Source organism: Mastigoproctus giganteus, chromosome 9 (genome assembly GCF_048544385.1).
Source record: "Mastigoproctus giganteus isolate SK-2022 chromosome 9, ASM4854438v1, whole genome shotgun sequence".
Classification (NCBI taxonomy): domain Eukaryota; kingdom Metazoa; phylum Arthropoda; class Arachnida; order Uropygi; family Thelyphonidae; genus Mastigoproctus; species Mastigoproctus giganteus.
The window spans coordinates 145,462,902-145,477,032 of NC_143583.1; the positions used below are offsets into that span (position 1 = coordinate 145,462,902).

The following is a 14,131-nucleotide window of genomic DNA, read 5'->3' on the forward strand; positions in this document are numbered from 1 at the left end:
GGAAATCCTTCCTCTAGGCAAAAAGGCCAAGAGAGAATGCACATGAACTTGGAAGGAGAGGTTTGACAGAAAATTTTTAATAAAAGCTGCAAGGTGATCCCTAAAACCAAAGTTACGAATATCCTTTGAGATTTCAAATCTCGAAGCTATATCATAAGCCTTTTCCATATCAAAGAAGACTGACACCAGATGCTCACATTTTGGTAAAGCATCTTGGGGAGATGTTTCCAGTCTTATTAAATAGCCAAGTGTTGAACTGTTTCTTCAAAAGCCACATTGTGTCTTGGAAAGTGGTTCATTAGGTTCTAAATACTGCACATAACTGATGTAACAATGAAATTCCTAATACTTCACTTGTCATATTCAGGAATACGGTAGAACTTCAATTATCCACTAGGGTATGGGACCGAGACCATGACGGATAATCGAATAGACAGATAATAGAACATGTACATTAAAAATATTATACATACAATAGACCAGGTCATGTAACTTGTTTATTTTATTACATAATATATAACCTAATGAAATTTAATTAAACTTTAATTATTATTTATTTTTTACTGGGTCATCAAAAAATCATAGTACAGATATCTATATACATACCTATTTTTAATATTTTGATTTACATTGGTCTAGTTATTGTTTGGTTTTTAGGAGCATTAGCAACTAAGGCCATATTGCTGCGGGGATATGCGGTGGTCATTCCCTGACCTTTACGCATCCTCCGTATTTGGCGGTCACAGGCTCGAACCCCAGCCTAATCAAGAAGTGTGTGCTATGCACTGCTGCTCCTGCCCACCTGGATACAGAGGCGCAAATGTATCCAGGTGGTCTAGTAACGTCACAAAAAATTTACGAGAAAACAATATTACATAATTAAATTTCTTTTCTAAAAAAAAATCAGTCAATTTCCTTTGTTTCATTACCTCTTGAGCCTTTTGGGAGGCAATGTTACGAACTTTATACAAAAGTAACACTTGCGTGGCATTTGCCTCTTTTTGTACCTTGAACCACTCAATGCACTTTGACAACGTAGTTTCAGCTTAACAGTGGCTAATTATGTTTGTTGTTCCATCAGCAGCAGCTTTTTCTTCTTCTTCAGTTTCAGAATCATCTGAAACTGTCATCACTCTTTGCACAATTTCATCATCGTTTAAAATTTTACATCCAAAGTTGATTTTGTCCATATTCAGCCAATCATTTACTTCTTCCATCAAAATATTTTTAAAACCACGAACATTCGAACATAACTGCAAAATTTCAATTTCTTTTCGAATGGTTTCTGTATCAGTTGAATATATATCTGGCCACAACTTATTCCAGCTTCTTTGTATTGTTTGAACTGGAACACCATTCCAGGCATCAACGACATTGGAAAGTGCATCTTTTATAGTGTAGCTTTTCTAAAACTTTATCAAATCTAATTTATTTTCTGCCGAAACAAGTTTTTGAATGAACATTTTGCAATAATGATGTTTCATACTCTCAATCACGCCTTGGTCCAATGGTTGAATGAGAGATATCGTGTTTGTTGGCAAGAAGTGGCATGACATTTTGCCATCATCACTTTTTAAATCATATACATGTAGGGAATGAATAGGTGAATTGTCCATCAGTAGCACTGCATATTGTAGTAAACCTTTTGATGCCAAATGCGATCTTACACATGGTACAAATATTTAATGAAACTAATCATGAAATATATCTTGGCTCATCCACGCACTGTTTTGTGAGAAATATTTAACTGGCAAAGCATTTAAATTAATATTTTTGAATGATCTAGGCCTTTTTGGTTTTCCTATAACAATCCAAAGGCAATTTATGACTACTGGTGGCATTAGCACATACCATTATAGTGACGCGATCTTTTATCGTGGTGCCATATGTTCAATCATTGAGGTCAGTGTCTTTTGAGGTAGTGCTTTCCAATTAAGGCCAGTCACATCGAAGTTGTATATTTGATCTTTAACCAACCTTCAATCAGCTATTTCCTTCTGCAGTTTTTCACAATAAACAGAAATTGCTGCACTATCTGCACTTAGCTTCTCACCCTGGATCCAATACTAGCCTTGAATGAATGAAGGTGCTCTGTCTAGTTTTTTACCGATTTCAATGGCTTTTTCAATTTTTACAGGTCCTGACAATGGAATTCCTTGACTATGTTTTTGAATAAACCATTGAAACATTGCAGTATCCAATTGTTCATTTTTAGCAAGCTTCATTGTTTTATGACTTTTAACATTACCATCAGTGGTTTCCATTTTCGACACATGGTTTTCAAATTTGTCTGCATCATGCTTTATATCATTTACTGTTGTTCTTCCTATTCCATAAACTGATGCTATACTTGTAGTACTTTCAGCTTTTCTTAGATGATTGATTATTTCAATTTTTTGTAATAATCGCAACACTACTCGTTTGCATTTCTCTGTCATTTCAATAGGTTTACTAAATAAAAATTATTAAAATGCGAAAGAAGAGGTTAAAGTACAACCATATACAATGAGTCGTATACAGAGACTGAGTGGCACGTGGTGCCAATATCACAATGAATTACAGCACAGTGGGGCTAAGTGAAGGCTAACAGAGACTAACGGCAAATAGGGTGATGGACAATTAAAGTTCTATTGTATAAACAAAAACTCACACACTCTCTCTCTCTCTCTCTCTCTCTCTCTCCCTCTCTCTCTCTCTCTCTATCTCTCTCTCTCTCTCTCTCTCTCTCTCTCTCTCTTGTAGAAATATTTCTTTTATGTCTATACTTAGAGAACAATGGCCTTGGTAGGTTATAGATAACCCACAATTTGCTGTTTGGCAGTTTGTCTGCATGAAAGTACTTCATGGCAGACTGTGCTGTTGCTACTACTTCTTTTTCATTATCAACTTAAATTCTTTGCTTCCCAAATAACAAGATGACCTAGTATTAGTATTTACCAGCATTGTATTTTAAATGTTATTTTTAAATGCTACCTAAATAATAATACTAGTTTCTAATTAACTTCATTAAATTGAGTTACAAATATTATAAACAAAAGAAATGACAAGAGGCAGAAACTATAAAAAAAAAGAGGTAAAAAAAAAGCAATGATTTCCATAATTTCCTAACTTTACATTTCTATTCATTAAATATTTATACTGCAGAACATTTACTTTACACATTCACCACTTTCAGCCATTATAACCAGAATTAAAATTCATGATCATATAATAACTAAAACAGAAGATGAAATCCAAGTTTATTAACAAAAAGAATTATAAGCATTATAAATAATGTTTTTAGTTCATCAATAATTAAAAATATAATTCACTTTACATTTAATTTAAATTTCTTTAATTTACAACTGAAGTAAGTAAAAATTTTACCCTTTGAAGGTCATCAAGCTCATTTGATACACTTTCTGCACTTTCTAATGCTTCTTCCTCTTCAAGAGTATGCTCGTCATCAAAATCATTCACCAACATTTCTGCAGTAGGGTCAAAATCTTGATCACTGTCTACATAAAGAAGTTTTACTTAGGAAAATAAAGACAACAATTCCTTTGGTAAAAATAAAATAAAGCATAAGATATTTCATTATCTTTATTCTTCAGTTTTTCTGCATAATTATTTTCTATATGTGAAACAACATTATAATTTCCGCATTATGTATTTTATATTTGACTGGCATTTAATAACATTATTATAAATGTTGTAACTTCTTGAGATAACTCCTTATCTTTCTTATCCTTATCCCTTATCCCTCTTTATCTAAACACCTCTATAGCTGTTGTCATTACATGGTTTCAATAACTTTTGCCATTTTGAATTTTTTTACAATCTAAGAAGGTACATATTTTAATTTTAATTGTGCAAACAAATAATAATCAGAAAGTGTTGGGTCCAGACATGGAGGAGGAAAGATTGCATCTCACACTTCTCATTCCTCAGGGTATTCAGTATTATTGCAGCTAGCATATTTTTGATGAGATTTTAGCTGCTCATATATGGTAAAGTTAGCAATACTATGCAAACAATACTGCCAGCTTTACCAGTAACTTGCAATAGCAATCTGTATCAATAATAAGAAACCCAATGAAGATGAAAACTTTTGCATCTCAGAATGGCCTCAAAGTTCTCAGCTGTCACATACAGAGTTCGTCTGTCATATTTTAATGATCTTTACCACTAATGACTTTTTTTTACTGATTATGATAAACATTTACTGCTACACTGAGACTTTGTCTATTTATTTATTTATTTATTTTAATAAAGTTTAACTTACACCAGTCTGTCGGTCATTACTAGAAATTATATTCGTGATATGCAGCCAGACATTCAAGGCATTACATACCAGGGTGGCCGAGTGGTCTAAGGCGCCAGACTTAAGATCTGGTCCTCCTAAGAGGGCGTGGGTTCAAACCCCACTCCTGGCAATTAAGAGGTGTTGGGCCAGTAAATCAGAGTCTTATAATGGGGGATTTTAATTTCCCAGATACTGACTGGAATTTGGGGGCTGGTCACTCACACACTACAAGGCTTTTGTGGATTTATTGGATGATTGTTTTCTACATCAGCATGTTTGGGAAGCAACTAGAGGGAGTAATACTCTTGATTTGATTATCAGTAGTGATTCTTCATGCATTAAGAATCTGCAGTTAAATGAACCACTAGGTGGCAGTGATCACAGTGTGTTGAAGTGGGATTTACTCAAAGAGGTAACTACCATTAGGGGTAAAGGGAAGGGTTATTGCTTTCGTAAAGGCGACTACGATGGACTGAGAAAGTATTTAAATTCTATACAGTAAGACCAACTGATGATGTTACCAACAGCAAATTCAAAATGGGAAGCATTCAAAGAACTTATCTTGGAAGCTACTAGGCTTTACATACCAACTAAGAAATATTGTTCAAGGTTTAGGCCTAAGTGGATGTCAGATGAACTAATGAGACATATGGCAGAGAAGAAAAATGCATGGGATACATACAAATTAACACGTGACACAGAAGCCTATGATAGATACAAGTTGATCTGTAACCAAGTTACAAAGGAGGTTAGGCAGGCGAAGGCAGATTATGAGAAATCTTTGGCAAGGGATGCAAAGAAAAACAGCAAAGAGTTCTTTACTTATGTAAACTCTAGAAGGGGATGAATCAGATTGGTCCACTTGATATCGATGGGTCAACTGTTGATGATCCTGCTCAGGTAGCTAACAAACTGAATGAATATTTTGCATCGACATTCACACATGAGGAGTTATTCAGCGAGGGAAATGCCAGGGGTGTATTCAACTCTGGCAGTAAGCTAGAGAATCTTGTAATAACTGAGAGTAAAGTGGAGGAGAAATTGTTGAAGTAAATACAAGAAAGGCACCTGGAGTGGATGGGATCTATCCAGTTATATTAAAGGAGGCAGCAAAGGAAGTAAGCAAACCCTTAGCCATAATTATGAGAGCTTCCTTGGACTCAGGGGAAGTACCCATGGACTGGAGATGTGCAAATGTGACCCCAATTCACAAAGGAGGATCAAAGGCTGGCACAAGTAATTATAGATCTGTTAGTTTAACTTCCGTTCCTGGAAAATTAATGGAGGCACTGGTTAAAAGCTCAGACACAGCATGGTTTTGTTAAGGGGAAGTCTTGCCTGACCAATTTGATTGGATACTATGATGCGGTTACAAAGGAACTGGATGCAGGGAATAACTTTGATATTATATACTTGGATCTTAGAAAGGCTTTTGATACTGTTGCACGTGGAAGACTGCTGCACAAATTGGAGCAGTGTGGCATTATTGGCCAATTGTTGCTATGGATAAAGGGGTGGTTGAGGGGGAGAAGACAGAGAGTGGTAATCAATGGACACTGCTCATCATTGACTAATGTTATTAGTGGAGTCCCTCAGGGTTCAGTATTGGGTCCATTATTGTTTTCTGTATTTATAAATGATATTGATGATGGTATATCAAGCTTAATGTCCAAGTTTGCAGACGATACGAAGGTTGGCAGCCTTGTCAAGGACACTACTGACACTATGCTACTGCAACAGGATCTGGAAAGGTTGAGCAGATGGGCTGAGAGATGGCAAATGAAGTTTAACATTGACAAATATAAAGTATTACATATGGGAAAAAGCAACCCCAGAGCAACGTATCAACTCTGTGGTACTACACTGACAGTGGTAGAGAATGAAAGGGACCTGGGGGTGGTTGTGCAGGCAGATATGAAGTTTTCTGACAGTGCAGACGGGCTGCAAGAGTAGCTCATGGTGTATTGTCGATGATATATATGAATTTTTCTAGCAGGGATAAGGAGGTGATTATTCCCTTGTATAAGGCAATGGTCAGGCCACACCTAGAGTACAGTATACAGGTCTGGAGGCCTCATTTCAAGAAGGATGTAGAGCTGCTGGAACGAGTACAGAGAAGGGCAACAAGATTATTGAATGGAACAAAGGGGTGCTCTTACGAAGAAAGGCTTAAGTTTTGCAAATTACAGTGTCTGGGGACTAGGCACCAGCGAGGTGATCTGATAGAGGTGTATAAAGTCTTGAATGGTTTGAGCATGCTCAATGCTGATGGGATTCCTCCTCTTGCTCAGAATAATCACCTGAGAGGGCATAAATTCAAATTGAGAAAAGACATGTAGGATAGATGTGAGGAAATTTGCCTTTAGCCAGCGGGTGGTTGGTTGGTGGAATAGACTTCCATCCCTTGTCATGGAAGTTGATAGCCTAAATAAGTTTAAGGCTCAGCTGGACAGGTATTTTGAATGAACAGAGGGGTGAAGTGGAAGTGGTTATTTTTTTATTTATTTATTTTATTTGATTTTATTTATTTTATTTTTTTTGGCTGATGCTGCATAAGCTTGCTTTCTTGCATCAAATGCCTCTACTAATGCTAATGCATGTTTTCTAGATTTGATACTGCTTATTTTTATCAATGAATAGATATCTGGATTGATATTTGTCATAGCAATGTGCAGAGTATTTTCTAAATTTACCTCAGAAATTACACTAATTTAAAAAAATATATAATAAACGGCACACCATTTATTATATATATTTTGATAACGATATTGGGCCAGATTACGCAAGTTTACCGGACGAAGTTGGCCCACAGGCTGGAGGTTGCCCACCCCTGTTTCAGACTATTTATTTGTACTCTCAGTGTACTATAAAAAAACTAACTGTCTATAAATTTTGTGATTTGTTGTACTATATGGGGATCACAATTTTGTATGATAAGGTATATAAATAAATAAAAATTCTGACCTAAACCAAGAAAATTTTGAGAACTCAAAGCTTATTTGCGGCAATCCATATTTTGAATTATTTGCAGTCATTAAATCCCATGACTATAATCAACTCTGCATGTCTGATTGTTTTGAGGGCCATATACTTTTTTTTTAGGTACACCTACCCAATAGTAAGTAGGTTCCCCTTTAGCCACCAGAATAGTGTAAACTAATTGTAGCAGACTTGAGTTGTCAAAAGCATGCCACATGGATTTAGTCAATGTTGTTTCAACTGCTTCCACACAGTTGTCACAGATCTCTATTCAAAAGAGCTTATTCCACCTCATCCCACAGTGGTCACCTGGTGATTACAGAAGCTACCAGAATAGGCTGAATTCAGTCTGTTTCCTGGAAACTGTTTTATACAATTCCAGGTTGATGATGTGGTGCATTATCTTGTTGTTTGTTTGTTTGTTATTTGGTTTTTAGGAGCATTAGAAACTAAGACCATATTGCTCCGGGATATGCGGTGGTCATTCCCTGACCTTTCTGCATCCTCCGTATTTGGTGGTGACGGGCTCGAACCCCGGTCTAATCAAGAAGCATGTGCTACGCACTGCTGCTCCTTCCCACCTGGCTACGGAGGTGCCTTATCTTGTTGTAAAAAAACCTATTTGCAGATGGATAAAATGCAGCCATGAAGAGATGCTGGAATTGTTTCCTAGATAAAAACAATTTCCAGTGGAAGCATTTAAATGGTTCACTGCTTCACTCATATCAAGGAGCCCAATGTGCTTCTCACAAAACTAGGCATCAGAGCAAAATTAATTAATCATCATGATTTAAAAAAAATTGTTGAAACAAATTTTCAATAAAAATTAATATTATGATTAAAACTAATAAAAAAAAATAAATTAGCTTACCTGCACTGGATTCACTGGCACTTGGCTAGAAAAAAAAAATATGAAGATTAAAAATGAGACATAATAGCATTATGAAATGAATGAAATATGCCTCTCTAATGAATACTGAAAAAATTAAATGGCCAAGAAAAGTTTTTATATTGAATTCTTTTTTGCAAATGCTTAACTGAATTTCATGTTAATCTCCTTTCTATAGTGATACCACAGATCCCTGATTATCCTATCCGAGGTGGTTGGAAAATAAATTTTCCTGGATCACATGCAAAATGAAAGAAAGCACTTGTAAATGTGACAAAAACAAATTTAATTTCATACATACTACATTCGTATTTCTAAAAGTATATACTACTCAGTGAGATTTGACATAAAATTTATTAAGTACATATAATTTTTTTGAAAAACAAAAACAACAAAGTCTGATTTTTCATTTTGTTTACTATCTTTTGAATGGCACTAAATAAATTTGGAAGCATCATTCTCATCATCATCATACCCTTCCATGTAGTCAAGCAGAGACATTAAAGGTGACAATTTAACACCATTTCCATGTTTATTAATAGCATGATGGACACACAAATTAAAAAATCTCGGAGAAAATTCCTAAATTCACATTGGTCCACTTGATATCAATGGTTTAACTGTTGATGATCCTGATCAGGTTGCTGAAAAATTGAAAAGGTACATTTTATCTACATTCACACATGAGAAATTCTTTAGGGAAGAGGATACCAGAAGATTTATCAAACTCTAATAGGGAGAAAAATGGTTTTGTGATAACTAAGAGGAAAGTGGAACAGAAATTGTTGAATTTAAACATAAAAAATCATCTGGAGTGGATGGATAGAATCTATCCAATTATATTAAGAGAGGCAGCATAGGAGTTAAACAACCTATGCTGCAGTCAATTATGAGAACATCTTTGGATTCAGGAGCAGTCCCTGTGAACTGGAGGTGTGTGAATATATCCCTAATTCAGAAAGGAAGATCAAAGAATGACATGAGTCAAAGACCTCTTAGCTTAACTTTCCAGAGAAAATAATTGAGTCACTGGCTAAAGAAGTAATGCAGGACCATATGAACAGAAATGCAGTTATACTTCAGTCACAGCATGGATTTGTCAAGGGGCAATCTTGTCTGAACAATTTGATTGAATACTATGATGTAGAAACAAGGGAACTAGATGCAAGAAATAATTTTGGTATCACAAATTTTGATTTCAAGGAAGCTTTTGATACTGTTGCACATAAAAGACTGCAATTGCAGCAGCATGGCATTAAGGACACATTACTGTTATGGATTAAGGGATGGTTGAGTGGGAGAAGCATACAATAATTATCAATGGACACTGCTCTTCATGGATTAATGTTATTAGTGGCATCCCTCAGGGTTCAGTGCTGGGTCCATTATTGTTTTCTATATTTATTAATGATACTGATGAAGGTATATTAGGTTTAATGTCTAAGTTTGCAGATGATAAAAAAGGTTGGCAGGGTGGTTAATGATAATAATCAAAGTATAATACTGCAACAAGATTTTGAAAAATTAGGCAGATGGGCTGAGAAATGGCAAATTGAAGTTTAACATTGACAAATGCCAGGTACTGCATATCGGTAGCAGTAATCCCAGATTAACATACCAAATGGATGGTACTACACTCAGGGTAGCGGAAAATGAAAAAGACCTGCAGTAACTGTAACTATGCATTCAGATATGAAGTTCTCTGAGCAGTGCAGACAGGCTGTCAGGGGAGTTTTGTCAGTTCATGAAGTTTTGTTAATGATATACAGGAATTTTGCTAGCAGGGATAAGGAGGTAATTTTCCCATTGTATAAGGCAATAGTTAGTCCACATATTGGATACTCCATACAGCTCCACAGGCTTTATTTTAGGAAGGGTGTAGAATTTCTGGACAGGTGCAAAGAAGGGCAACAACACTGGTGAAGGGTACAAGAAGGTAACTGTGCAGTCAGATATGAAGTTCTCTGACAGTGCAGACAGGCTATCAGGACAGTTCATGAGGTTTTGTCAATGATATACAAGAATTTTGCTAGCAAGGATAAGGTGGTTATCCCATTATAAGGCAATGGTCAGGCCACATCTCGAGTACTCCATATAGGTCTGGAGGCCTAATTTTAGGATGTAGATCTGCTTGTACTGGGTGCAGAAAAGGGCAATGAGACTAGTGATAAGAAAAAGGTAAGAGTGTTCTTACCAAGAAAGGCTTCAGTTCTGTAAATTAAGCATCTGTAGACTAGGTACCTGTGAAGTAAACTGATTGAGATGTTTAAGGCCTTGAATGGATTGAGCAAGATAAATGCTGATGGGATTCTTCTTGCTCAAACTATGCCCCATGTAGGGGTATAAATTCAAATTGATTGTTGTTGTTGTTGGTTTAGCGATTTATTAGGCGCATCAGCAACTATGGCCATAGTGCACCAAAATTCAAATTGAGAAAGAATGGTTGCAGAATAGATATGTTGCCTTCAGCCAAGTAGGTGGTTGAATTCAAAGAACTAGACAAACTACTGATATTGATGGAGTAAGTTTTCCTCTTTTTTATTTGGGCTGATGCTCATAAGCTTGCTTTCTTGCATCATTTGCCACTACTAATACTAATTAACCATAAGTAATAAAACCAAAGTGAAATAGGCTACCCATGTGTATATATATGGAATTAAGCAGGTGGAAAGCAAATAAGATGAGGTTTCTGAAAAATTTAAGGGTCTTGTCTATAAGAACATTACAAAACATAAACAGAAACACCTATAACAGTTTCATTTTTTATGTATTTCTTTTTGTTATCTGACTTAGTCTTTCACAGGCCTCTGCTCTCAGATAATCAAGAATCTATTGTATATTACGTATTTATCCAATCATTTTATAGAAAAACATTCCTTGAACAGACAGTACTAATGAAATAAAATAAAAAATAAAACATAAAAAATATATATAACAAATATAGATAAATAAAAAATATAATATAAAATTTATAAAAAAGAAAAAATATTTATTTAGATAAATCTATGAATTTAAATAATTTCAAGTTGCAAAATATATCTGTTGACATTTTCCATTCTTCAATAAAACTGACTTCAATAATATTCAATTTTTGAAAAACTATTAAGTATTTATAACTTCATATACTTGTATGATAAACTTATCACATTCCATAAGATAATGATAACATAAATGAAAAATTCCAGAGAAATAATACCTTAATATCATTTAACCTGTTAGCAAGTGTCAGATACCACCCCCCACTGGGGGCATTCTGATCCCCAATTTTTTTACTCCTCTAAACTACCCAGTGCACCCATCAGTAATTCACAATATCTTTCAAGATTTTTTTAAATTAAAAATTAAAGGTATCTCCATTGAAAAATAGGCTTAAAATGAGCTCCATAGGCCTAAGAGTTTTTGTATGTGGGTTAATTATAAATACTTCATTTATATCAACATGCAAAAATAAGTCAAAGCAAATATGTATAAAAAAAAACATTATTTAATGAATACATACATACATACATTAATATCTTTATTATCCTTTGCATCAATACATATTGATGCATTATGTAATACAGTAATATATATTATCAGTGTTCTCCCTAGAAAATTTTGCCAACTGAGTGGCATTATGAAGTAGCCAAGTGGTGAAGTGTAATACTTCGCAATATTATAAAATTTCCTGTTATTTATAAATGTAACTTAAGTGATCCAAAGCAAAAATTAATTGCATAATAATTTAACATTACATGCTCCTTTTGCATTGACCTCGATCGCATAGTATGTTTGAATTAATATTGATCGAGATCAGTGAGCGATTCTCACGGTACCATACGGTACCGTGAAAAATTGCTTAAATTTTAGCCGTGCAGTGCGCCCATTCAATAGGTCCTGGGGAGAACACGTGTAATGCAGTATGCCAAATATAGAATGCTACTTTCCACAAGCTTAAATGTGAACATATTTACTGAAGATTAAGGCAATTCATATGTGAATCAACAAATTATTTGAAACACACTGTAAATGACTCCGAAAACATATATGTACATCAATAGAAAAAGCCTACATATGAAAAATGTATATATACATACATATATACAACATGGAGCTTACACATGAAAATACTATACACTTACTAAAGGGTTAATTTTGATATGAAGAATACTTCAAAATCATGATATATATTGACAATATTCTGTTGGCAATATTTTTTTCCATATTTTTCTTAATAAAGAAGATAACTAGTTGCTGATTTTTCTATATAAACCTTTTAATTCAGTCTTTAAAAACTAATCAAAAATATAATACTATGAAAATGTGCAGCAATGTCAGAAACATAAGGTGAAACAAAACAGCTTAATTAATATAATATGGTATACAGAGCACTTAAAAGTGAGCACCAATTTTCATAAGAAATAGAATTATGCACAGGAAGTTAAACCTACTGCTTTCCAGCATATTCTTTTTGATTATGTATACACAGTTTCCAATGATCGATACACTGCTTATATGCAGTAGCTGGGAGTATATCAAAGTGTCTCCCCACAAGAGCTACTCTAATATATATATATATATATATATATATATATGTGGAATGGATACATTATTGGAGACTGCATATAGATAAGCATGAACAACTGAAAACAGTATATATGTTTTGTTTCCTCTGTAATTCTAACCCAAACATGAGCAATTACTACTAACAATATAATCACTACAATACTAACAGTCATGATACTGAAATTCATATATTCATTTTAGCAAATATTTGTCAAACCTCCATTAAGTTTAATTAAAGAAATAAATTAAATTAAATTAATTTAATTAAAGAAATAAAAGTATGTGTGTGTGTGTGTGTGTGTGTATACACACACACACACACACACACACTGTGCTGCCACTTTATTAGGTACACCCCTGCTGTGCACGCAAATGGTTTGTCCCACAACGTTGCGAGTATGGGCTTGGCACACCCAGGGTCCTGATGTAATTCGGGAATTGGTTTTTTTTGGCTGTTGCAGCATAAGTCTCAGGCTTCCTTGCACCATATGGCTAATAATAATAATTTTTAAAAAAGTCACATGACCATAGTTCTGGATATAAATGCAGCTGAACAACCGTTCTGGTAACAGTTAAGCATACAAACCGCAGCAAAAATGGGGGAAAGAAGTGATCAAACGAACTTCAAACGTGGCATGGTTGTAGGTGCAAGATTTGCTGGAGAAAGTATCTCTGAAACGGCAGTTCTTCTGAACTTTTCATGCACCACAGTTTCAAGGGTATATCGAGAATGGTGCAACGAACAGAAAACATCCTCACAACAGCACTCCTGTGGAAGAAAATTGCTTGTAGATGAGAGAGGTCAGAGGAGGATGGCTAGAATTGTGAAAGCAAACAGATGGGCCACAATGTCGCACATCACATCAGAAGACAACCTTGGTGCGCAGAACAAAATATCGCAACAGACCACTAGCCGCACTTTGTCGCGAATGGGCTACAACAGCTGACGGCCAAATCGTATACCTTTGTTATCAATGAAGAACAAGAGAGCACACCTCCTGTGGGCACAGCAGCACCAGCACTGGACTATCGAGGATTGGAAAATAGTTGCTTGGTCTGACACGTCGAAGTTCCTGGTGCATCATGTAGATGGATGGAAGGCTCAGAATTTGGCAAAAACAACATGAATCCATTGACCCGTCATGTCTGACGACTACTGTGCAAGGTGGTGGGGAATGTTTTCTTGGCACACATTGTTGGGTCCATTGATACCTATAGATTCACATCTGAATGACACATCGTACCTAAACATCGTTGCTGACCAAGTGCATCCATTCTTGTTGACAGTTTATCCTCAGTCAGATGGTTACTCCCAGCAAGATAATGCACCAGTGTGCAAAGCCCGAATCACTATGGAATGTTTTCAGGAACATGATAATGACTTTTCTTTGCTGCAGTGGCCCACTCAGTCTACAGATCTCAATCCTACTGAA

General features: G+C 35.2%; 1 protein-coding gene and 1 non-coding gene across 3 annotated transcripts in view; one reads left to right on the plus strand and one right to left on the minus strand.

The window, feature by feature from the left end:
- LOC150080795 (mesoderm induction early response protein 1) overlaps nt 1–14,131 on the minus strand; it is a 174,913-nt gene that overhangs the window by 146,899 nt on the left and 13,883 nt on the right. For both annotated transcript variants that reach the window (XM_090381063.1, XM_090381062.1), the window contains exons 2-4: nt 8,303–8,385; nt 8,136–8,160; nt 3,367–3,497 (exon numbers count right to left, since the gene is read on the minus strand). In XM_090381063.1, coding sequence (XP_090237189.1) covers nt 3,367–3,465 — 99 coding nt within the window. In that variant the 5' untranslated portion in view covers nt 3,466–3,497; nt 8,136–8,160; nt 8,303–8,385. The remainder of the gene's footprint in view (nt 1–3,366; nt 3,498–8,135; nt 8,161–8,302; nt 8,386–14,131) is intronic.
- TRNAL-UAA (transfer RNA leucine (anticodon UAA)) lies at nt 4,332–4,415 on the plus strand. Its single transcript has one exon. It is a non-coding gene; the product is annotated as a tRNA-Leu (tRNA).